This window comes from Macaca mulatta, chromosome 2, assembly GCF_049350105.2.
Source record: "Macaca mulatta isolate MMU2019108-1 chromosome 2, T2T-MMU8v2.0, whole genome shotgun sequence".
NCBI lineage: Eukaryota > Metazoa > Chordata > Mammalia > Primates > Cercopithecidae > Macaca > Macaca mulatta.
The window spans coordinates 120,940,374-120,966,800 of record NC_133407.1 but is presented as its reverse complement, the minus strand read 5'-3'; the positions used below and the strand labels follow the sequence as shown (position 1 = coordinate 120,966,800).

The window sequence follows — 26,427 nt, the reverse complement described above, 5'->3', positions numbered from 1 at the left end:
ATAACATACATGTACAATTTGCTCAAAAATAGGAAAAGATTTTGAGATTCCAGTCACAGCTCTGAAATAGGGTCCTAGGGGGCTACTTTGGCAGGTATTAAAAGTTTTTTTACTTAATAGTGGAAGGGCTGGGGGTCTCCAGGGAGGGGTCAAAACAACCTGGAGAAGAAGATAATGGTTGGGGGTGGAGTGAAGATTGGGAGACACTCAGAGGTGTCAGGACAGCAGTTATTTAGCCAGTGATTCAGAAGAATTTCGGTATCATAACAATTAATACAACTATGCTGATATATATCCTGGTTGTTTCAGTCTGGATCAAAATGCCAAAGAGAATAATGTTAGAGAAACAAATACAGTGGTTTTATGTGATATTTTATTTTTAGTTAGATTATTGCCCATTTATTTTAAAATATAAAAGGTAAAGCCAAAATCCAGGAAATTGTGACTTGAGGTACATTAGAGTGGCTTTCAAATAAATACTTGATGTATGCAGAAGGACATCTTGAAGGCATTTGGGGAATATTGGAGTGTTAAGGAGACATAAAGGCAAAAGTATCTGAAATGTTAGATATGTTGAATATGTGATAATAAAAGTTATATTATGTTTTTCAGGTTATTAAAAAGGAAAATTGAAAATATGTATTTTTTAAATTGAGTGGTGTTTTCATGAATGCTTATTTTATTAATCTGCTTAGGACTTAAAATATGCTATATGTGTTCTTTTATATGAATATAATATTTCATTAAAAGGGGGACGACTAAAGTTTTTAAAAGCTAATTTAATAGTATAAGTGTTGAAAAGAGCCTTTCAGATACGGCAAGTACATGGTTTTAATACTTTAAAACTTATATTTTCTTGTAGTTGAAAAACAAAGGTCGCTGGGTCCATTGGAATGAATTAATTAAAAATACTAATTTAGGAGATAAACAAATCAAGATTCAAGATATCATAGTCCCTACGATGGACACAATTAGATATACGTTTCTAATGGATTTGAGTATTACCTATGCAAAGTAAGGAACTCTGCTATAAACAAGCATTTTGAATGTAAAAGTACCATTTTAATAGGATTATGGCAAATTTTGAAGTATTTAAGATCATCCTTTTTCAGATAACTGAAATCCTGGGGGACTTGTTGACATGTTGAAAGTGACATCTGTTGCTATTGGCAAACCTGGAATGCACATTTCCCATTGCCCACTCCAAAGCCCTTGCCATCATACCTTGCTGCCTCATAAGTCACCTTACATTTTTGATTTGTAACAGCACACTGAAAGTCTGCTGTAGTGTTACTGTTAAAAAGGTATGCAGTCTACTTAAAGATTCAGTGTACTCCTGAGACATCAAAGTAACCATGATCCACATTCTCCTATTACATTTAGCATTTTCATGTATGTCCTATGCTAGTTCTGGATTCTATAACTTAAGATGAATATTAAAAACTCAGAAGAGTCCATCAAAAATAAAGACACATGAAGCTGATCAAAAGCCTAGATATGTACTGTTTGCATATCCATACCGACTTTCTTAATAACATTTAATAGTTACTTTTCTTTTAAAACACAAGGCATAATTTATAATTCATACTATTTAAACTAAACAAGTTTATGTAATCATAAATGTCATTTTTTGATAAAGAACCTGTTTCTGAATGCATTCTGTAACCAATTTTACCTTGTTTTAAAAAAAAAAAGGAAAAATAGCTTATGAGGGAAAATTAGTTTACCCCTACTTTGTGTCCGTAGTTGCATTTTTGCATTTAGAAGCTAAGCAAGGAAGACAGTTGCCAATTCTGTGACATTTCTAGTATAGCAGTTCTTTTTTTTTTTTTTTTTTAGACAGGGTCTCACTCTGTCACCCAGTCGGGAGTACAGAGGTGCAATCACGGCTCACTGCAGTCTTGACTTCCTAGGCTCTAGCGATCCTCCCACCTCAGCCTCTCAAGTAGCTGGGACTATAAGCATGCACCACTATGCCTGGCTTTTTTTTTTTATTTTTTTTTTTGGTAGAGACAGGTTGCCCAGACTCATCTTGAACACCTGAGCTCAAGCAAACCACCCGCTTCAGCCTCTCAAAGTGCTAGGATTACAGGTGTCAGCCACCGTGCCTGGCAATACAGTTCTTTCGTGCCAAGAACCATTTGTCAGAATAATACTTTTAAATAAATAAGTACAAATAGAATTATAAAGTAAACCATATATATACATTTATTTATTTATTTATTTATTTATTATTTATTTATTTAAGACAGAGTCACTTGCACTCTGTCTCCCAGGCTGGAATGCAGTGGCGTGATCTCTGCTCACTGCAACCTCTGCCTCCTGGGTTCAAGTACTTCTCCTACCTCAGCTTCCGGAGTAGCTGGGATTACAGGCACCTGCCACCACGCCCGGCTAATTTTTTGTATTAAAAATACAAAAAGTAGAGTCGGGGGTTCACCATGTTGGCCAGGCTGGTCTTGAACTCCTGGCCTCAAGTGATCCACCCACCTTGGCCTCCCAAAGTGCTGGGATTACAGGCTTGAGCCACTGTGCCCAGCCTGTTTTTTTTCTTTTTGTATTGAAATACATTTATTAAAATATTGAACATATTTGGGCTGTAGTAGTAAATATATATGTTTATTAACACATTAAATAACAAGATCTGTCAGTGGATCTGATGACTATAATACCTTTGAAGAAGGAATGGGCATGAGTGATATTTTTGAGATACTGTAAGAATTATAATGTGTAGGATAATAGCTATGATTTCTACTGGTGACAAAGACACAGGTACTACTCATACAATTGCTACATTTTAGTTACAGGATAGCAAAAGTAAAGGTATAAACTTTTTGTCATTCAAGTTCACAGATTCTCTGAATTCTACGAATGTTTTTAGTTGGTTCATGGACCCCAAGTTAAGAACAGAAATTTATTAGTATTATTTTAATAAATAGATTTTCATAGAGCTAGTGTTAGACTGGAACATGTAGATGAATTCTCAGGGGTCACTCTAGTTCTAAAAGAACTTTAATTTTGTGATCATATTTCAGTAACAATTTTCAAAATTAATACTGGCATAGTTTGGCTCACTTAGATGACCCCTTAGAACTGAATATGGCTACTACTCAGTTTCAGTGCCTTTCTGTTTGTCTTTTTTTTTTTTTTTTTGTTAGACAGAGTTTCACTCTTATTGCCCAGGCCGGAGTGCAATGGCACAATCTCAGCTCCCCGTAACCTCTGCCTCCCGGGTTCAAGTGATTCTCCTGCCTCAGCCTCCCAAGTAGCTGGGATGACAGGCATTTGCCACCATGCCTGGTTGATTTTGTATTTTTAATAGAAATGGGGTTTCTCCATTGTTGGTCAGGCTGGTCTCGAACTCCTGACCTCAGGTAATCTGCCTGCCTCAGCCTCCCGAAGTGCTGTGATTACAGGCATGAGCCACCGTGCCCGGCCTGTGTTTGTCTTTATGTATTGTGTATTAACAAGTTATCACTCAAAATGATAGTATTTTATTTTTAATGCAGCATTTCTCAAACTGGGATTGTCCAGAGTTTTGTGAACATAAACTCATATGACTACTTTTCCCCTTAAAATTAGTTGTGATCACTTAAGAATGGGAAACCTTGCTTGAAGCCTCACTGAATGGGGAATTCCTTAGTGTTTGCTTTTAGACAAATATTTTCAGTTAGTAATTGAATTCATTTAAAAATGCTATTAACAGTATACATATACATAACTGTTAGCTTTAGAATTCACTGTCATTCCATCTCTCACAAAACCTTTGGCTATTGAGATCACTGGGAAACAGCTTACAGCTGTCTTACTGTCATCCCCTTGTTATTCACATGCTGCCCCCATGTCTCTACAGTAAAAGGACAAATACAGCTCTTTTCTGAAGAGACAGATTTTGACTTTCTGCTCTGAAAAGTTAAGCATATTATTACTTGTTTCGTAAGTGTTTTGTATAAGTGACATTACATCTATTCAAATAAGAGTTTATTACTATTAAAGTATCTGCAAGGCCAGGCCCAGTGGCTCCTGTCTGTAATCCCAGTGCTTTGGGAGACTGGGATGAGAGGATCACTTGAGGCCAAGAGTTTGAGACCAGCATGGGCAACATAGCCAGGCCCTGTCTCTTCAAAACATTAAAAGTTAAAAAAAAAAATTAGCCTGGTGTGGTGACATGCCACCTATAGTCCTAGCTACTTGGGAAGCTGAGGCAGGAAGATCACTCGAGCCCAGAAGTTTGAGGCTGCAGTGAGCTATGATTGTGCCACAGAGTGAGACTTTATCTCAAAAAATAAAAATAGATCAGGCATGGTGACTCATGCCTGTAATCCCAGCACTTTGGCAGGTGGATTACTTGAGGTCAGGAGTTGGAGACCAGCCTGGCCAACAGAGTGAAACCCGTCTCTACTAAAAATACAAAAATTAGCTGGATGTGGTGGTGCACACCTATAGTCCCAGCTACTTGGAAGGCTGAGGCAGGGGGATTGCTTGAACCTGGGAGGTGGGGGTTGCAGTGACCCAAGATCACGCCACTGCACTCCAGCCTGGGGAACTAAGTGCAACTCTGTCTCAAAAAAATAAAATAAAATAAAAAGATACAAAATAAAGTCTCCGCAACGTTATGTAAAAATGTATGCCAATCATTACTTTTATCTGTCTCTCATGAAATAATAACTATAGGTAAAAAATGAGTTTTTAATGAAGATGATTTGATTCTTATGTAAGCTTTTAACTACCACCTCCTTTAGTAGAAATGTATTCTGACTTTTTTCCATTTTGAATAATATATTCATTGTTTTCATTAAGGCCACTCCTTTTTGTGGGTCCAACGGGTACAGGAAAATCTGTGTATGTGAAGGATAAGCTAATGAATCACTTGGAAAAGGACAAATACTTTCCTTTTTATGTTAACTTATCTGCACGGACCAGTGCCAATCAGGTTCAGGTTAGTTTAAAGACAGAAACGTGGGTCTGTCATTAATATTTTGTCTTATTTGCTCAGTATTTAAAATTGTACATTAAATAAGCAACTGTGTAAATCTATGAATTTAAATAAAACTTTCAAATGTTTGAGGAATTACAAGTTTTTGAAATTAATGAGAAAAGTTTCAGAGGACATTTTTACATTAATAGTGGGTTATTGAGCTTTATTACCTGTTTGTTTGGTTTTTTTTTGTTTTGTTTTTGTTTTTGTTTCTGTTTTTTAGCCTGAGAAGAAGCAACAATTGATTTCTTAACTGGTGAAGGGAGTATAAAAGACACACACACACACAGGGCGGGGCGGGGGTGGGGAGATCCAGGGAGAAATGAGAGAACTTTGAATTGTTCTCTCAAGACCCTCCTGGATGGGCCTTAGGGGCATTTGCTGCTCTCTGGACCTTTCATACCATGGGCCTGTGACAGGAACCACGTGAGTGCATCCCACCCTTTGCCTTCAAATGTGTCAAGGTGAAACTACTTCATGAAACCTTTTCTAATTGCCATTTTCATCATCCATTCCTAAATTTATGCCTATCCATTCTCTCCCGGCCTCATTTCTGTTGTTTTAAGTCTATATGCTTCACTGAGCTTCAAAATCTTACAAATTTAGAACACTTACTGTGGAGCTTTATTTGAATGAAAATAATTTCAGTTTATTTTTCCAATGGACAAGTGAGTTCCAAAAGCATTAGAACTATAAGAAAGCATCCACATTTGTTTTAGCTAATAGATACATTCTTGAGTACAGATGGACACAAAGAAGGGAACAACAGAAATCAGGGCCTACTTGAGAGTGGAGCCGGGCAGGAGGGTGAGGATTGAAAAACTGCCTATTGGGTACTATGCTTATTACCTGAGTGATGAAATAATCTGTACACCAAACCCTCGCAACACACAATTACCCATATAACCTGCATGTGTACTCCCTGAACCTAAAATAAAAGTTGGAAAGAAAAATTATTCAGTGAAGAAAAAAATGAAAATATGTTGCTTGTCCAATGAGGAAAATATTGTAGAAATTTTGGTGACATTTGTGGAAATATTGTAGAAACATGCATATACTATACAAATATAATACATAAATATATGTGTGTAACAATTGTGAGTGCATAGGATTTCAATAAATGTTTGAATGATGTTGATTGTGAAGTTTAGTATCACCCTAAATATGAATAAATAAAAACAAACACTATATATAATGCTACTTGATATGATTTCCCTACAGAAACTTAAACTTTTTTTTTTCTGATGTTAAATATGGTATTTTATGTTAAGTTAATCATTGATAAATTAAGCAAATAGTCATTGTTACTGGTAAAAATCCCATGGATTCTGGCAAAATAGGTTGTTGTACTTGTTGATACTGATTTAACATAAGTATGAAAATAAATTCCTAATTCAGTTATAGGTAAATATACCACTCTTCCTTTATATTTTAGAACATTATCATGGCTAGATTGGATAAAAGACGCAAAGGAGTCTTTGGACCACCTATGGGAAAGAAGTGTATAATTTTTATAGATGATATGAATATGCCTGCATTGGAGAAGTATGGAGCTCAACCTCCTATTGAATTATTACGACAATTTTTTGACTGTGGACATTGGTAACTATTTAATTCGATAAGTTATGCTGAAGTTATATCTCAGTTTTTATTTTAGGTTTTTTAAGTAAAATAATATATTTTTTGAGATATTTAAGGAAAAGAATGATTGCTCAGATTTTCCTGTACATGAAGGCTTTCTAATATCTTTCAAAAAGACTGTTTTAAATTGAGAGGAAGGTACAGATATTTCCTGTATACTCCCTGCCCCCAACACATGCATAGTCTCCTCAATCTCATCAGCCCCACCAAATTGGCACATTTGTTACAATTGATAAGCCTACATTGCTATATCACAATCACCCAAAGTCCATAGTTTACTTTAGGGTTTGCTTTATGTGTTGTACATGCTATGGGTTTGGAGAAATGTATATGATATGTATCCATTATTATAATATCATAGAGAGTATTTTCACTGCTGTAAAGATCCTCTGTTCTCTTTTCATTCCTCCCCCAACTTCAGCCCCTTTGTAAGAGATCCATTGATCTTACTGTCTCTATAGTTTAGCCATTTTCAGAATGTCATATAGTTGGAATAATACAGTATATAGCCTTTTCAGATTAGCTTCTTTCGTTTAGTAATATGCATTTGAGTTTCCTTCATATCTTCTCATGGCTTGATAGCTCATTTCTTTTTAGCACTGAGTAACATTCAATTGTCTGGTTATACCACAATTAATCCATTAACCTACTGAAGGACATCTTGGTTGCTTCCAAGTTTTCAACAATTATGAATAAAGTTGCTGTAAACATTTGTGCACAGGTTTTACATGGACATAAGTTGTCAACTTCTTTGAGTAAATACCAAGGAACACAATTGCTGAACAATGTGGTAAGAATATGTTTAGTTTTGTAACAAACCACCAAACTATCTTCCAAAATAACCATACCATTTGCATTCCCATCAGGAATCAATGAGAGTTAGTGTTGTTCCATGTCTTCTCTGGCATTTGGTATTGTCAGTGTTCTAGATTTTGGCCATTCTAATGAGTGTGTGGTGGTATTTCATTGTTTTAATTTGCATTTCCCTGACATATGGTAAGAAGCATCTTTTAATATGTTTATTTGCCCTCTGTGTATCTTACTTGGTGAGGTGTCTGTTAGGGTCTTTGACCATTTTTAAATTGGGTTGTTTGTTTTATTATCATTTAGTTTTAAGAGTTCTTTGTATATTTTGGATAATAGTCCTTTATCAGATGTGTCATTTGCCATTATTTTCTCCAAGTCAGGCCTGTCTTCTCATTCTCTTGACTTTGTCTTTGGCAGAGCAGAAGTTGTTAATTTTAATGAAGTCCAGTTTTTCCAACCAGTCCGTTGGTGTTGTGTCTGAAAAAGTCATTGCTATACCCAAGTTCAACTAGGTTTACTTTTGCTATCTCCTAGGAGTTTTATAGTATTGCATTTAATATGTAGGCCTGTGATCCATTTTTAGTTAATTGTTGTGAAGGGTGGGTAAAATTGTATATAGGTCAATTTTTTGCGTGTGTGTGTCCAATTGTTTAATAGTATTTGTCTTTTGCTAAAAGACAGGGATCTTGCTATGTTGTTGAGGCTGTTCTCAAAATTCTAGCTTTGAGCATTCCATCTGCCTTAGCCTCCTGGGTAGGTGGGATTACAGGTATGAGCCACTGTGCCCAGCAACATTTCTTGAAAAGACTATCTTTGCTCCATAATATTGCCTTTGCTCCTTTGTCAAAGATCAGTTGACTATATTTATTGGGTCTATTTCTGGGCTCTCTAATCTGTTCCACTGACCTATTTGTCTGTTCTGTCAGTACCACATTGTCTTGACTGCTGTAGTTTTATAGTAAGCCTTAAAGTTGGGTAGTGTCAGTCCTCTGACTTTGTTCTTCTCTTTCAATAGTGTTGACTAATTTGGGCCTTTTGCCTCTCCATATCAACTTTAGAATCAGTTTCTCAAGATCCAAAAAATAACTTGCTGTGATTTAGATTGGGATTGCATGGAATCTACAAGTCAAGTTTGGAAAGCCTGTCATCTTCATAATATTGTTCTCCTATCCATGAACATGGAATACCTCTCTTTATTTAGTATTTTGATTTAGTTCATCAGGGTTTTATAGTTTTCCTCATGTAGATCTTCTATATATTTTGTTAGATATATCCCTAAGTATTTCATTGGGGGTGGGTGCTAATGTAAATTGTGTTGTACTTGTTTTTTTTTTTTTTTTTGAGACAGAGTCTCACTGTGTCACCCAGGCTGGAATGCAGTGGCATGATCTTGGCTCACTACAACCTCTGCCTCTGGGTTCAAGAGATTCTCCTGCCTCAGCCTCCCAAGTAGCTGGGATTACAGGCATGTGCCACCATGCCCAACTAATTTTTGTGTTTTTAGTAGAGACAGGTTTTCACCATGTTGGCTAGGCTGGTCTCAAACTCCTGACCTCAAGTGATCCAACTTCCTTGGCCTCCCAAAATGCTGGAATTACAGGCATGAGCCACTGTGCCTGGCCCAGGTGTTGTACTTTTAATTTCAAATTCCACTTGTTTATTGCTGGTATATAAAAAGGTGATTGACTTTTACCTGGTAACTCTTTACAAGCTTGGTATAATCGCTTATTAGTTCCAGAAGTTTTTTGTAGTTCTTTCAGATTTTCTTTATAGATCATCATGTTATCTGCAAACAAGGACAGTTTCATTTCTTTCTTCCCAGTCTGTATACCTTTTTTTTTTTTTCTTATTTCTAGCCCTTATTATGATGTTGAAAAGAAGTGGTGAGAGGGAACATTCTTACCTTGTTCCTGATCTTAGTGGGAAAGCTTGGAGATTCTCACCATTAAGTATGGTGTTAACTGTAGAGTTTTTATAGATATTCCTTACCAAGTTGAGGAAGTTACCTTTATTCCTAGTTTACTGGGAGATTTTTGGCTTTTTTTTTTTTTTTTTTTTTTGCCTTTATTTGAGACAAAGTCTTGCTCTGTCACTCAGGCTGGAATGTAGTGGCGTGATCTTGGCTCACTACAGGTTCAAGTGATTCTCATGCCCTAGCCTCCCAAGTAGCTGGGATTACAGGTACACACCACCACATCCAGCTAATTTTTGTATTTTTAGTAGAGACGGTTTTGCCATGTTGGCAAGGCTGGTTTCGAACTCCTGACCTCAAGTGATCCACCGCCTTGGCCTCCTAAAGCACTGGGATTACAGGTATGAGCCACCATGCCCGGCCTGGAGGATTATTAATTGGCCTAACTTCCATATTGTTGTATCTCAAGGAATAGGAAGGTCTGAGAAGAGAGAGAGAGATGGGGAACAGCCAGCCAGTGGAACAGTCAGAACACACACAATATTTATCTGTTAAGTTTTTCTTCTTATATAGGTGCAATTCATGGTGCTCCAAAACAATTACAATAGTAACATCAAAGATCACTGATCACAGATCACCATACTAGATATAAAAATAATGGAAAAGTTTGAAATATTGCAAGAATTACCGAAATGTGACACAGAGACTGGAAGTAAGCAAATGCTGTTGGAAAAATGGTGCCTATAGACCTGTTCAACACAGGGTTTCTAAAACCCTTTTTCAGTTTGTAAAAAACATAGTATCTGCGAAGCTTAATGAAGTGAAGTGAAATAAAATGCGGTATGCCTGCACTTTTCAACTTAGTTTCAATTATTGAAAATAACTTACAGGTTACATCCTTCCAAGTACCATTCCCCTAAATCAATAATTTGTGGGTAGTGTCCAGCCTAAGTAACTATAATCAGCACCCTATTTTTCTACCATGTTTTTAACTGTATATTTTCTGTGGCTGCTTGGAACTACCTACCATATCTTGGAGATGGCTGTATTTGACAGCAATCTCATGGATAACCCTTCTATTCTCCCCACACCACTTTATGGTGACATGGTTAGTTTCTCACATGCAAGATACAGCACCTTTTAATTAGGATTAATAATTCTTCCTTTCCTCCTCTTAAATGTACTTTTCTATTCTTCAGTATGCCATGATTTTTATCTCAAGACAAGGGTAGATGAATTTCAAAGCTAAGTCATATTTTACAGATGCATTTTTGTTATTACTATAGGCCCTAGGAATTCTGCTTTCAGGAGATAACCATTGTTGAGATAATAACTGCAATTATCTCAGGAGATAGTCACTCTCCTGAGTTAGTGCTTATCAGGAGATAATCACTATTCCTCAGTGATTTTTTTCTATATAAGTATTTTTATGTTTAAAAATAGGCTCATATTACATGCAATGTTTTGTAAATTATTTTGCACTTATATATTTATCTTGAATAGCCATATCAGTGCATATTTGTCTACTCATTCATTTTATTGGCTTTAATATTATGTGGATGTTGCTGTAATTTACTTAGCTGGTCTTCCATTGATGATTATTAGGGTTGTTACCAAAAACCATATTTTCATACTTTCTAGCATGCTTTTAGCCTAAGGACTGGCTAGACAGACTCCTCCCCCAGCCTCTGTATGTGTATGTCTCTGTGTGTGCAATAGCTTCAGTATTAAAGACTTGCTGGCTTATTGACAATAGCAACCTTTTACTCTGAGTGGTTCCAACTAAATTGTGTCATTTCATACTTCTTTCTGATTAAAACTTCCTTGAAATTTCATTTTTCCCTAATGGGTCCCTTTCTATAACAAAATGTATAGATCCTATTTAGACATCCTTATCCACTCTGAAGATACAGTTTGAGATGAGAAAAAGAAAATCAGGACATCGCTATAACCAGTTTGACTACATAACTTAGTGTTCAAACTGTGACCTTTCTGACAGTAAAAGGGGAGTGTTATTAATAATTACTTCAGTACAATAAGCACAAGCCAGAATTGTCCTAGGTAAAATGAGATACATGGTAACCTTATCTTTGAATGGCTACAAATAGGATTGATCACTCATCCATGCTTCTAGATTTGGAATAAGAAACGAGAAATGGAGAGTCAAACTGTAAGGAAGAGTAGGAGGAAAGAGAGGGAAAAGTAAGAGGAAGATTCGTTCTAGATACCCAGAATCTGGGTAACAGAATCAGTCACTGAGGGGAGAAACCAAATTCTGCTTTAAAACAAAATTCTCTCCTACTCAAAGTGTTATCTGAAGTTATTCCTTTTAGAGAAGCTAAAGTCTGATTAAATTTCTTGAGAGATCTATATTTCATTCCATTTTACTGTCTTTATAACAGATAATCTAAGTTTTTTGTGTGTGTGCTTTCTAAGGTATGACCTTAAGGACACAAGTAAAATCACACTGGTGGACATAGAGCTGATTGCTGCAATGGGCCCTCCAGGTGGTGGAAGAAATCCAGTTACTCCCCGTTGTATTCGACATTTCAATGTCTGCAGTATTAATTCTTTTAGTGATGAAACTATGGTCCGAATCTTCTCATCTATTGTAGCATTCTACCTGAGAACTCGTGAATTTCCTCCAGAGTACTTTGTAATTGGGAACCAGATAGTCAATGGGACTATGGAGGTCAGTCAATAATGCAATGTAAATGTTTTAGTATTGCATATTTCCCTCATTTGTCCGTTATTTTATTTTTTTTTAGCGTTGTTTCCCACTTAACTATCTGCTTTGGTCTTTGGTGTCAGAGAAACTGTTTGGAAGACCAGAGAATAGGAAGATCACAGGATTTGAAATGAGGGAATCTAACTTGGGTTGAGCCTTGACTGCTATTTCCTAGCTATATGACTTTGAGCAAGTAATTTGACATTCCAGAGGCTGTTTATTTAATGACTAAAATGGAATAAAACACCTATTTCACAAGGTTGTTTAAGGAAAACATCTAAAACTAGTATCTGCCACATCACAGGTATTTTGCTGTTAGGTTCCTACTCTGGTATTTGTCAAGTTTCTTCTGTCTTCCCTCCCATTTTTCATGCTTGTCTTAAAGAAATTTAAGCAGCTTATGAATACATTACTTTTAGACCATATAATTTATAAGTAGCAATGAAAAAATAATTATGAAAGAGAAATACAAGGGTAGAAACAGACAACAAGACTCCTCATATAGCCAAAGAACAGTTTTTAACTTATTTCAGATGTGTTATTTGCCTCAGTTCAGAGACTAGAGCCAGCCTCATCTCTAATGGTAAATGGGAAACAATATATATAAAGGCATGTCAGTCATGATCTTACCAAACTACATTTTCTAGAAGCTTGAAAAAGCAAGTTTCATTTTGTGATCACTGCAACAGGAAGCAAAAAGCTCCCTAGAATCCTTCCATCCATTTCCAAGAACATCAGTCTTATCTTCTAAAATTCTCCTCTTGTTTCAGTGGAAAGTGTGTGCTGTTCAAGTAAAGAAATTATGAGCGAAGAGATAGTACATTTATTCTGATACAGAAAAGTGCTTTTATTTATAAATATAATATTTCTATTTCAGTCATGTCCTGGAAAATACAGGGGTATTGGTCAGATAGAAGGGGATACAGAAAGCATCCCTGCCACCACCCTACCCCCGGCTTTTTTCTGTTTTTCTGTATTTGAAGCATTGTAGACCTACCATGTGTGGAGGTTGGAGTAGGTAGATGAATCACAGAACACATACAAATAAAAAATGTTGGCTAGGCGTGGTGACTTATGCCTGTAATCCTAGCACTTTGGGAGGCCAAGGTGGGTGGATCATGAGGTCAAGAGATTGAGACTATCCTGACCAACATGGTGAAACCCCATCTCTACTAAAAATGCAAAAATTAGCTGGGTGTGGTGGTGCGTACCTGTAGTCCCAGTCACTCGGGAGGCTGAGGCAGGAGAATCACTTGAACCCGGGAGGCGGAGGTTGCAGTGAGCCGAGATTGTGCCACCGCACTCCAGCCTGGCGACAGAACAAGAATCCATCTGAAAAAAAAAAAAGTTGTTTAGTTTTCCTTTTTTGACTATATTATAAAAGGCTTAATTCACCTGCCTTTAAGAGAACATTAAACTTCATTTGGTGAATTCAGTACATAGTAAAAATATACTTCATTTCCTTATAGCCAATTTAGATATAAGGAAGAAGGCAGTGAGGGAATAAGAGATAGAAGGGAAGAGAGAGAACAAATTGATTTGTTTTGAAGTTGATTGTAGTAACAAGAAAATTATTTCGTCATCTTCTTTGGAATGATTCAGCTGAGTTATCTGATTTCACTTTCTATAAAAGATTTTGTTTTTCACTATTTAACCTCAGATTATTCACCTTTAAATGGCATAACCATAATAACTGGGAAATAAAAGTAGAAACAGGTTTCTACTTGGATGGGCTTGGAGGGAATCAGATGTTAAGTTCCCTCAGCTTTATAATGCCTGGTTGAGTGCTATAAGCCAAAATAAACATATATCCCATGCTAGGCTTAGTACTGTGCAATTTTCCAAGCCAGGATGATCTTTTTTCTTTTTTCTTTTCTTTTCTTTTTTTTTTTTTTTGAGACAGAGTCTCACTTCGTTGCCCAGACTGGAGTGCAATGGCGCGATCTCAGCTCTCTGCAACATCCACCTCCACCTCCTGGGTTCAAGCCATTCTCCTGCCTCAGCCTCCTGAGTAGCTGGGATTATAGGCATGTGCCACGACACCTGGCTAATTTTTGTATTTTTAGTAGAGACGGGGTTTTGCCATGTTGGCCAGGCTGGTCTCGAATTCCTGACCTTAGGTGATCTGCCGAGCTCAGCCTCTCAAAGTGCTGAGATTAGAGATGTGAACCACCGTGCTCAGTCCAAGCCCTTATAATCTGATAGAGTAAATAAAATATTTTGTGTAACATTCCATTGGTTACATGACTTTGCTGATTATAAGCATTTTATTTTTACTTTGTTGCTTTTTTCATATTCAGATATATAAACAATCTGTGGAAAATCTTTTACCCACTCCCACAAAATCCCATTATACTTTCAACTTGCGTGATTTTTCACGTGTCATCCGGGGCTGTTTACTCATTGAAAGAGATGCTGTGGCGAGCAAACACACTATGATCCGTCTGTTTGTGCATGAGGTTCTCCGAGTGTTTTACGATCGCCTCATTAATGATGATGATCGAAGATGGCTGTTCCAGTTAACTAAAACTGTTATAAAGGACCATTTTAAAGAATCATTTGACAGTATCTTTTCACATTTGAGGAAACAAAATGCACCTGTGAGTACAGTGATTAAGAACATATTGAGTTAAAGCAGTACAATATATAAATTGTTACAATTAAGTTATATTTAAAAAAATCATTTCTTAATGAACTTTTTTTTTAGCATTCCTTGTAAATAGGTGTTTGTTTTGAGAAGATTTATCTTCATAGGAAAGTATGCAACATAGAAGTTATTTAAAGAATAACACCTTATGTGGTAGGGAATAAATGATATAATAGATATAACGTGCTTAACATGATGACCATCACTTAGTAACTACTCAATAAATGGGAGTCACCCAGAATGACTTCTGTAGCCTAACAACAATAAAACGTATATGATAGAAGATCTTACTTTTCTTTTTATATCCTAAGGATGTAATCTCAGGTACTAATTTTGTAAGTATATTATTTACTACCCTAATGTTTAAAAAAATTACTTTATAACATGGATGAAACAAAAATTTTATACAACATTTTCTTAAATTTATTTTTTAAATGTTTTAAGTTTTATAATTTGTTGATTTCCTTTCCATAGGTAACTGAAGAAGACTTAAGAAATCTCATGTTTGGTGACTATATGAATCCTGACCTTGAAGGAGATGATAGAGTTTATATTGAAATTCCAAATATTCTTCATTTTAGTGATGTTGTGGACCAGTGCTTAGATGAGTATAATCAAACACACAAAACAAGAATGAATCTTGTCATTTTTAGGTACCTATATATGATGTTGATGCTTGAAATTGCTACCTGTAAAACGTTATTATGAAATGTTTAAAATGTACCAAAAGGTGTAAAGAAAAATACGGTGAATAACTTTGTCCCCATTATCCAGCATAAGACATAAAATATTAGTAATTTATTTGAAGTTCCCTGTTATAGTCACACTCTCTCACTGCATCCGGTGTCCTAAGAGTAGCAGTGAAAAGAAACTTTTTTTTTTTTTTTTTTTTTTTTTTTGGGAGACTGAGTCTTGCTCTGTCGTCCAGGCTGGAGTGCAATAGCACAATCTCAGCTCACTGCAACCTCTGCCTCCTGGGTTGAAGCAATTCTCCTACCTCAGCCTCCCAGGTAGCTGGAACTATAGGCATGCAACACCACGCCCAGCTAATGTTTTTGTATTTTTAGTAGATATGGGGTTCACCATGCTGGCCAGGGTGGTCTCGAACTCCTGACCTCAAGTGATCTGCCCGCCTTGGCCTCCCAAAGTGCTGGGATTACAGACATGAACCACTGCGCCTGGCTGAAACTTGTGTTTCTTAGAACTTTTACTATACATGTGTGTATTCCTAAACATATACGCAGTCTTATTTTGCATATTTTAAAACTGCATATAAATGGTATAATACTAGACATAATCTTCTGCTACTAGTTGGTTTATTCCATATTGTGAGAGTCAAAGAAAAATGAATATTTACCACTATATTGCATTCTATTATATAATTGTACCACAGTGTAGTCATTCTTCTGAGACAAACTTTAGGTGACTTCTAGTTTTTGCTATTATAAGAAAGGCTTTGAAAATTCTCATGCGTGTCTCCTTGGGTACATGTGTGAGAATTTCTCTAGGCTATTTTCCTATAAGTGGGATTATCATGTCATAGTATATAAGCATCTTCAACTTTACTAAATTTTGCCAAAACATCTTTAAAAATGATTATTATTTTTGAGAGCTTCCATTGTTCTTTACCTTTGCTGATGCTTAGGATTGACAGATATTGTAAGTTTTTCTAGTCTAAGGAGAGTGAAATGGTATCTCATTATCATTTTAATTTTAATTAACCTAATTACCAGTGAAGCTAAGCACCTTTTCTGAATTTGTTGTTTTATAGGTAACGATCTTTTCTCACACAGAAATCTTAAGACACTGAAGAAACATATTTAATAAAAGTGATAAGATACTGCCAGTATTAGTTAATATTTCATTTTATTTGTATAACTTGTATATCAAGTTTCCTGAATTTGAACTTTTAATTAGTTTTCTCCTATATCGAATGATCCAGTTGTGACTGCTTTTGAAAAAATCACAGTTTTTGATAGTAAATTCTTTAAAACTGGGATAGTAACATATAGGACAGCAAAGTCATGTTCTTCTAGGAAAGTAAAACAGTAGTTACATGTAAATATACATTTACATTTTTATTGTAATGCATTAATAAAATTTTTATTTTGTGGTAGGTATGTTTTGGAACATTTATCAAGAATATGTCGAGTTCTAAAGCAGTCTGGTGGAAATGCTTTGCTTGTCGGACTTGGAGGAAGTGGTCGTCAATCTTTAACTCGTCTGGCTACATCCATGGCAAAAATGCATATTTTCCAACCAGAAATTTCTAAGAGCTATGGTATGAATGAATGGAGAGAGGATATGAAGGTAAGATTATGAAGAAGCCTAGTATCTAAAATGAAAACAGTACATTCTTTTACTTGTAAAGAGAGAACCAGCCTGTGTAGCTGTGTACTGAACTCCAGTGATGATGATGATGATGATGATGATGATGATACTGTCCATAGAGCATCTACTGTGTGTGCTGAGTTCTGTCCTGAGTGCTTTACCTAGCTTTTACCTACATGATCTCATTCTATAGGTACAGCAATGCAATGCAGCAGGTGGGTTGTCTCTGTGTTTTACTGAAGCTGAGTGACATGTGATGCACAACAGAGCAAGGCTTTCTAACTCAAGTCTTATCCACTACGCTATTACCATGGCTGCTGCTTTAAAAAAATTGTTGTATAATATTTGTACATATTTATGAGGTACATGTAATATTTTGATACATGCATAAAATGAATAACTATGGAGTCAGCACATTTAGGATATCTATCATGTAGAACATCGATCTTTTTGTATTGGTAACATTGCATATCTTCTATCCTGAAATACGCAATACATTGTTAAATATAGTTGCGCTATTGTACTATTGAACACTACAACTTCTTCTAACTGTATGTTCATACCCATTGACCTGCTTCTCTTTATCCTCCCCTGCCTGCATCTCCTTTCTGGCCTCTGATAACTGTCTTTCTACTCTCTACCTCCATGAGGTCAAATTTTTGGCTCCTACATATAAGTCAGCACATGTGATGTTTATCTTTCTGTGCCTGGCTTATGCCACTGACTATATATTTATTCCAGTTCAGAGAGGACTTATTTCAGATATGGTTTCTAGCAGATTTAAACATGAACCTGATGATGATGATGATGGCATTAACGTTGTCTTAGTAGTAATCTAGGTTCTTTTGTTTCAACTTTAGCTTAAAGGACTCCCTTTAGCGTATCTTGTAGGGCAGATCTAGTGGTAAGGACTCCCTCGGTGTTTGTTCATCTGGAAAGGTTTTAATTTCACCTTCATTTTTGTAGGGCAGCTCTACCAGATACAGTGTTCTTGGTTGACAGGTTTTTATCTTTCTGCAATTAGAATATGTCACCCTACTTCCTTCTGGTCTGTACATTTTCTGCTGAGAAATTCACTGATAATCTTAAGGTAGTTCCCTTGTAGATGACAAGTTGCTTTTCTCTGGCTGCTTTCAATATTTTCTCTTTGTATTTGACTTTTGGCAGTTTGATTATATTGTTTTTTAGTGTGGATTTCTTTGACTTCATCCTAGTTGGAATTCATTGATCTTCCATAAAATGGAATTTTTATATCCACTTCTTTCCTCAGATTTGAGAAATTTTCAGCCATTATTTCTTGAAAAAGCTCTCTGTCCTCTCTTCCTCTGTCTCTCATTCTGGGATTTCCATAATGCATGTATTGGTCCACTTGATGGTGTACCATAAATCCCTTAGGCTTGCTCCACCTTCCTTTATTGTCTTTGTTTAGTTTTTGCTCCATTAACCTGGTGATTTTCAATTACTTGTTTTCAAGTTGGTTGACTCTTGATTCTGCCTGATCAAGTCTAATATTGAACCCCTCTAGATAACTTTTTAGTTCAGTTTTATGTTTCGGGTCCAGAATTTCTATTTATATTTTATGGTTTCTATATCTTTGTTAATTCTCATTTTGTTCATGCATTGTTTTCCTGATTTAGCTCTGGGTTCCTTTCAGCTCACTGAGAAACTTTAAGGTAGTTATTTTAAATGTTTTGCTAGTCAGTTCATGGATCTGCATTTCCTTATGGTTGGTTTCTGGAACTTTATTTTGTTTCTTTGATTGGGCCACATTTCCTTATTTCTTTGCATCCCTTGTGATCTTTTTGAGAGTTGACCATTTGAAATAAAGCCACCCCTCCCAATCATTATGACTGGCCTCATTCAGGGAAGACCTTCACCAATCAACCTAGCTAGAGGTTCTGGGACCTTTCAGACCTTTTCTGAGGACGTGTCTTCTTTGAGGTTGTACGTGTGCTTTTATTGTTGCATGTATGAGTGCTTTTGACTGTCTTAATTTGCTCTTTCTTCTCAGGGGCTTTCAGTTGCTGATTCCGTTGTATTCCTCTGCCCTTGATCTCTTGCTCTCCCTGGTGCCTGCCTGCCTGTAGAACTGCAGCTTCTGCTGCTCTAACCCACCAGGGAACTCACCCTGTTTCAGTGGCCTCCAACCTGGTGTCCAAAATAGGCCATTGTTCCTGTTAGCACCTGAAGGCAGGTGGAACAGCCCCCACACAAGCCAGTATTCTGGGCTCAAGTTCAACTATATTCCTTCTGTCCTGAGGAAGGAGCCAGGATTTGGATGGTATTCTCTGGATCTCCCCACACTATGCCCAGTTGGGGGAGGGGCTAGAGTGAGAAAAATATGAGGTACTGTCTCACCCTTTTGGGAACAGTCCCTTCTCTTGTTCATGCTCTTTTCTGGGTGCTGCAGCCACTTAACTAGTTTCCAAAGTTCTCACAAAGGTAATTGTGTTCTATATATTGCTAATACAGTGTCTTCAGGGTAGAAAAGGGTCTAGAGCTTCCTAGCCCATTATCTTGCTGATGGTCACTTTCTCAATTCTTCATTTGTAAAATTTGGATAATACCACCTATTTCAAAGATTATTATGGTTAAATTATATAATGTATATAGGGTTTTCTTAATATTCCTGACATATAATTAATATCAATTTTTTTTATTGAGATGAAGTCTCACTGTGTCACCCAGGCTGGAGTGCAGTGGCACAATCTCCACTCACTGCAACGTCCACCTGCCGAGTTCAAGTGGTTCTACTGCCTCAGCCTCCCTAGTAGCTGGAATTATTGGTGCCTGCCACCATGCCTGGCTAATTTTTTTTTCCTGTATTTTTGCTAGAGATGGGATTTCACCATGTTAACCAAGTTGGTCTCGGATCACCTGAGGTCAGAGGTCTGAGACCAGCCTGGCCAACATGATGAAACTCTGTCTCTTCTAAAAATACAAAAATTAGCCAAGTGTGGTAGAACGGAGCTGTAATTGCAGCTACTCAAGAGCCTGAGGCAGGAGAATCATTTGTAGTGGAATGAACCTGTAATCTCAGATACTTGGAAGGCTGAGGCGGGAGAATCGCTAGAACCTGGGAGGCAGAAGTTCAGTGAGCCAAGATCGTGCCACTGCACTCCAGCCCAGGCAAGAGAGCGAGACTTTGTCTCAAAAAAAACAACAACAAAAAAAACAAATTACAATGATGCTCATGACAATAAGTTAAATATGTTTGTGTATATTGTATTGTAAAGTTTATTTTAAATTAAAATTTTTATGGTTTTTTTTTTTTCCTTTTTCTTTTTTTGAGATGGAGGCTTGCTCTTGTTGCCAGGGCTAAAGGGCAATGGCACGATCCTGGCTCACTGCAACCTCCACCTCCTGGGTTCAAGCGATTCTCCTGCCTCAGCCTCCCGAGTAGCTGGGATTAGAGGCATGTGCCACCATGCCCAGGTTATTTTGTATTTTTCGTAGAGACAGGGTTTCTCCATGTTGGTCAGGCTGGTCTCGAACTCCTAACCTCAGTTGATCCACCTGCCTGGGCCTCCCAAAGTGCCGGGATTACAGGCCTGAGCCACCACACCCAGCACAAATTAAAATTTTTAGATTTTTTTTTTTTTTTTTTTTTTTGGAGAGGTGTCTCACTCTGTCACCCCAGCTGGAGTACAGTGGCATGAGCATAGCTCACTGCAGCCTCAACCTCCCAGGTTCAAGCAACCCTCCCGCTTCACCCTCCCTAGTAGCTGCCTGTGGGACTACAGGCATGTACCACCAGGCCTGGCTAATTTTTTTTTTTTTTTTTTTTTTTTTTTTTAGAGATGGTCTCTCATTATGTTGTCCAGGCTGCTCTCAAACTCCTGGGCTCAAGTAATCCTCCTGCCTCACCCTCTCAAACTGCTCAGATTACAGGGGTGAGCCACTGTACCCAGCCTAAGATTTATTTTGATATAATATTAATAATTATAAACCTGATACAATACTACTTTAAAAACTAGACTCCCTAGTTTTGATGACAGAAAATTATTTCTAAGAACAAAACAGCCTTCATATTGGAAGATGGCTGTAATGGGAAAAGGACGTAGTTGTGTACAATATAAAAATCCACCAGTTATTTTATGGAGTGAAAATATTAGTTAATATTTAATGATTTAAAATATATGGTTTTACAATGTAGAAGGTTATTTTAAAAAAGAACTTACAGAAGTTGTAATGCTATTTCACTGTGAACTACAGTCAGTTTGTATGCTGACAAATGTTTAACAAGCAGCTTTCGAGGACTGGGGGTGAGAGGGAGCCTCTGATGGTAGATTTTCCAATTTCCATGATGTAAAAACTGCCCCATGGCTGATCTGAAGCTCCCAACATGCTGTCACTGAGAACAGAACTGAAAAGAGATATGCATAGAACACCATGACATGGTATTTTACTGTATTGATACAATAGATTGAAAAAATTTCCAGAGTATAGATAATAGTAACATAATAAAATAGGAGATGATGAGATTTAAGCATTTACCTCCCTTTTAAATATAACTAGATTTTTGTATAATTGTAAGTTTATATAATTCAATTTTTAAATCCTGGCTATGTTTTACAAACTTCTGACAAGTGCCTGAAATTTTAACAGTCAGTTCTAACAAGCTTGTACAAGTCAGTTTCAGCACACTACTGAGCCCATATCTTATATTAGGAATTTGGGTTGCTGTTGACCCCTGCACAAAAACCCCAGCCTGTCTACACTGAAGTGTCTAGAGGTAGATAGGCTTTTGACAAAGCTGAATTTAGGGTATCAAATTATGTCCTTAGTAATTACTCTTTCTATCTCCTGACACAACTCTCCTCCATTTGGCTTCCTTCTCCAGCAGGCTCATTCCATGAGGCAAACAGTTAACTCCAAGTAATTAAGGTTACTGGCCTTTATATATTCCATCTCAGAACAGCCAGGATTCTTTCTGTTTCAAGTCTGTCTCAATCCCTGAAGTAAGACTATGATTGGGCCCTGCTTAAATCATATGCCTTCCTCTGAATCAGTGATTATGTCTAGGGGTTTGGGGAAACTGACCAGTTTGGCTTTCCCACCCAGGGGACAGAGGCAGTGGAGGCCCCAATTGACAGCCCCAGTAGAAGTGGGGAGAGTTACTGCCCTAAAAATCAAAGTGTTATTATCAAAAGAAGGGGAAAGTGAGGGAAATCAAAACCAACAGATGTCTACCATATTCTGCTTACAAGTACATTTTTATTTTTTAAGGGTCTGTTAAGGAATGTGGGCATGAGGGGCCAGAAGACCGTCTTTCTCATCACAGACACTCAGATTAAAGAGGAAGCTTTTCTAGAGGATATTGACAGTGTGCTCAACACAGGAGAAGTGCCTAACATTTTTGCAGCAGATGAGAAACAAGAAGTGATGGAGGTAAACACTTTTGGGAAAGTACTGCTCCTAGCACAAAACTTTATTTCTTGAAACCTTTTCTCAGCTCTTCAGGATAAATATAGTTTGTACACATGATTTTGGGGTAATTAAAAATTTTAAGTATATTAGTTAAATACATCATTGTTTGGTGAATTTTAAATTGCTTCAACCATAGTTATGAGGAATAATTTTTGTTTTGTAACTCCTATCTTCATAATAATGGCAGTTTGTTTCACCTGTTTAATGTTATTTAGCATGTTTTATGAGTGATTAGAGAATTTTAAATCATCTCTTAAGGTTACATTGATGTAAGAAAGCATGATTTTAATGCTACTTTATTAGTCTTTGTCGTTTACACTGGTTAGTAAATTTTTAAAAAGTTTTAATGAAACTATCTTATAGGTTTGATACCTCTGAAAGTCTTGTTTGTGATTTAATTGACAAAAAATACAATGGTGACGTGTCCACTACTGTCACATACTTTAACCCTCATTTCTAAGATGAAAGTAATGTCACACTTTCTCATTACCATAATCACTTTTACCCACAAAATATATCACTCACACCTGGATATTTAATTCCCCACCTCCAGCCATAACATCTGGAGTGAAATGGACTCACATTTTCAAGTACTCTGCTTTTCTGTTCCATGAAATGGCAGCACAGATAAGAGTTCTTCCCACATGGGGTTGCTGTGAGGTTTGAGAATCAAACAAAATAAAGCACTTATGTAGTGTCAGGCACTTACACAGCCCTCAGTAAATGGTGCATTACCAGTTCATAGTATGGAGTGTGGAAGGAGAAAAGAGGACAAAACAACACAACAAAAACCCATGTTCTTTGCTTTTATCTGGGATATGTCAGAGATGTGACCAAGGCTGCGAATTAGTGGTATTCTCCTGATTTATAGGAGAAATGCATCGTCCATATGCCCATTCAAGGAATAGTCACCTTTGGGAAATGGAATTTCCTAAGCTTTGCTAGGCTGTCCTGCTGCTTTAGCTATTATCTATCTTTCATTCCCATCACTTTGCTACTAAACTTTTCCATTTCTTCACTATTTCTGTTATATATTTGCTATTTTATATACATCTATATTTTTTAAACGGTATCATATTCAATATACTGTTGCAAAACTTTTTTTTTTAGTTATTTTATCTTGCTTATCTTCTTGTAGCACAAAATACACTGTGTGTGTGTGTGTGTGTGTGTGTGTGTCTGTGTCTGTGTGTTTCTAGAGATGAAGTCTCACTGCTCTGTTGCCCAGGCTGGAGTGCAGTGGTGCAGTCATAGCTCACTGCAGCTTCCAACTCCTGGGCTCTTACCTCAGCCTCCCAAGAAGCTAGGATTCCAGGCATGAGACACCACTTTATTATTTTTAACTGTTGTATAAAATGCTAATATGTGGATCTTTTACATTTATAACTACTTCCTTACTGATTGCTACTTCAGCTGTTTACATTTTTTCTCTTAAAAACAATGTAAAATTGGCCAGGCGCGGTGGCGCAAGCCTGTAATCCCAGCACTTTGGGAGGCCGAGACGGGCGGATCACAAGGTCAGGAGATCGAGACCATCCTGGCTAACACGGTGAAACCCCATCTCTACTAAAAAATACAAAAAACTAGCCGGGCGAGATGGCAGACGCCTGTAGTCCCAGCTACTCGGGAGGCTGAGGCAGGAGAATGGCGTGAACCCGGGAGGCGGAGCTTGCAGTGAGCTGAGATCCGGCCACTGCACTCCAGCCTGGGCGACAGAGCGAGACTCCGTCTCAAAAAAAAAAAAAAAATGTAAAATTATGTCTCTATACATCTTTGTGAACTTTTGTGGTTATCTTTATAAGGTAAATTCTTGGCAGATACTTGTTTTTAAATTGTAGAATTTTGAGTTGGAAGAGGTTTTCTACATTTAAACTATGTCAAAGTCATCCTATTGATATGAAACCAAAATTTTACAGATATTTACAGGGAGCAATAAAACTTCTTCATATTCTAATATCCACCAATCTCACTGCCAGCTTATCTATTTTTATTTACAAGGTTTTTATTTTCTGATATTCCCTAGGGTGTTCGTCCAGTAGCTCAGGCTGGCAGTAAACATGATGAACTCAGCCCCTTAGCCCTGTTTGCTTTCTTCGTGAATCGCTGCAAAGATAATCTTCATGTCGTGGTGGCCTTTAGCCCCATTGGAGATGCCTTTCGAAATCGCTTGAGACAGTTCCCATCACTCATCAACTGCTGTACCATTGACTGGTTTCAGGTTTGTCATTTTTCTTGGTTGGAGGGGGAGGCAACTAACTCTTTTGGAATTTTAGTGAAATATTTGAAAAACTTCATTAATATACATTCAGCAAGTGTTTGTTTCTTGATCAGTTACTGTAATGACAGGCGTAATGTTCAGCACCAGAGACTGATAGGACTACATGATCCTCACAAGGAGCTTACACTATAGACTGGAAGATAGAAAAAGCAGTCAGCAATCATGATTATATAAGAGAGCCATAATGTTGATGTGCAAAGGGTATACATACAAAGGCAGTGAATTTCTGAGGCATGAAGATGAATTAGTTACATAGAGGGGGAGTGTATTAGGAATCAATAGGAAATTTGTATGTAAAGAAATTTATTATGAGGAATTGGCTCGTATGATTATGAAGCCTAAAAAGTCCCAAGATCTGCAGTTGGTAGGTGAAAGCCCAGGAAAACCAGTGATGTAGTTCCAGTCTGAAGGCCGGCAGGCTCAGGAGCCAGGAAGAGCCAATTCAGTCCAAGTCTGAAGGGAGGGGAAAAAGAACCAATGTCTCAGCTTGAAGACAATCATACAGGAGGAATTTGGGGGAGGATCAGCATTTGTGTTGCGTTGGATTGAACAAAATTGGACAAGGACAACTGAATGCAGTCCATTGACATTAGGGAGGGCACTCTGCTTTACTCAGTCTATAATGATTTAAATGTTGAACTCATGTAAAAACACTCTTACAGAAACACCCAGAATCATGTTGGACCAAATATCTGGGAACCTCATGGCCCAGTCAAGTTGACACATAAAATGAACCATTATTAGAGAATAGTACATGGAAAAGGAGAAGGGTGGGAAGAGGTTGGCTCGTCTGCCCCACTGAAAATTGTTTGGTATAGCTGGCTGGCATTTTAAGGGCAGCAGCAGTTGAGTTGGAGCTTTGGGCGCGTATCAGGTTACAAAGAGATTGGCAAGGTATTCCTAGGAATTTGGTTTTATACCAGAGACATCACAGTGGCATCAACATATTTTTAGATAATCTGTATTTAGGAGAAAACCAAAACAGTTGGAAGCTGTGTGGTGGGTAAATTACAGTAGGGCAAAACAAGAGACAGGAAAACCAGCTAGGCAACAATTTCAGTCAAGCTGGAAGCAAATGATGAAGGCCACTGCCTCACCTAAGACAGACTGCCACTGCCTGTATAAAACCATTTGGTATTCATACTTTTGAGAACAGTAACTCATGGTACCTTCTATTTGATTGTTTTATGTGCAATAGAATGTGGACTGTGCATTGACCCTGGATAATTTTTTTTAAAAAATTAGTTTCTGGTACTGATTTGTTTTATTCTCTTTGCCTAATTCTTATCAACTGCATTCTGGTTTTGTTTGGGAAATCACCCTCCATGTAGCTATGTATCAGAGGGATTGAATCATGGTTGGTCTAAGTCAATATATATATATATTTTGAGACAGGATCTCTGTCGTCCAGGCTGGAGTGCACTGGTGCAATCTCAGCTCACTGCAACCTCTGCCTCCTGGGCTCAAGCAATCCTCCCACCTCAGCCTCCAGAGTAGTTGGGACTATAGGTGTATGCCACCATGCCCAACTCATTTTTAAATTTTTTATAGAGACAGGGTTTCTCTATGTCGTCCAAGCTTGTCTCCCACCTCAGCCTCCCAAAGTGCTGGGATTATAGGCATGAGCCATTGTGCCCAGCCCTAAGCCAATATTGGTGCTCTCAGGCGGGCACGG

General features: G+C 37.3%; 1 protein-coding gene across 1 annotated transcript in view; it reads left to right on the top strand.

Annotated features, from left to right (window-relative positions):
- Window positions 1–26,427, top strand: part of DNAH12 (dynein axonemal heavy chain 12) — a 251,232-nt gene that overhangs the window by 136,638 nt on the left and 88,167 nt on the right. Inside the window, exons 39-47 of the mRNA XM_015130629.3 lie at window positions 863–1,014; window positions 4,801–4,939; window positions 6,414–6,580; window positions 11,775–12,030; window positions 14,367–14,666; window positions 15,188–15,366; window positions 16,831–17,023; window positions 22,274–22,435; window positions 24,498–24,692. Of these exons, the coding sequence (XP_014986115.1) occupies window positions 863–1,014; window positions 4,801–4,939; window positions 6,414–6,580; window positions 11,775–12,030; window positions 14,367–14,666; window positions 15,188–15,366; window positions 16,831–17,023; window positions 22,274–22,435; window positions 24,498–24,692 (1,743 nt within the window). The remainder of the gene's footprint in view (window positions 1–862; window positions 1,015–4,800; window positions 4,940–6,413; window positions 6,581–11,774; window positions 12,031–14,366; window positions 14,667–15,187; window positions 15,367–16,830; window positions 17,024–22,273; window positions 22,436–24,497; window positions 24,693–26,427) is intronic.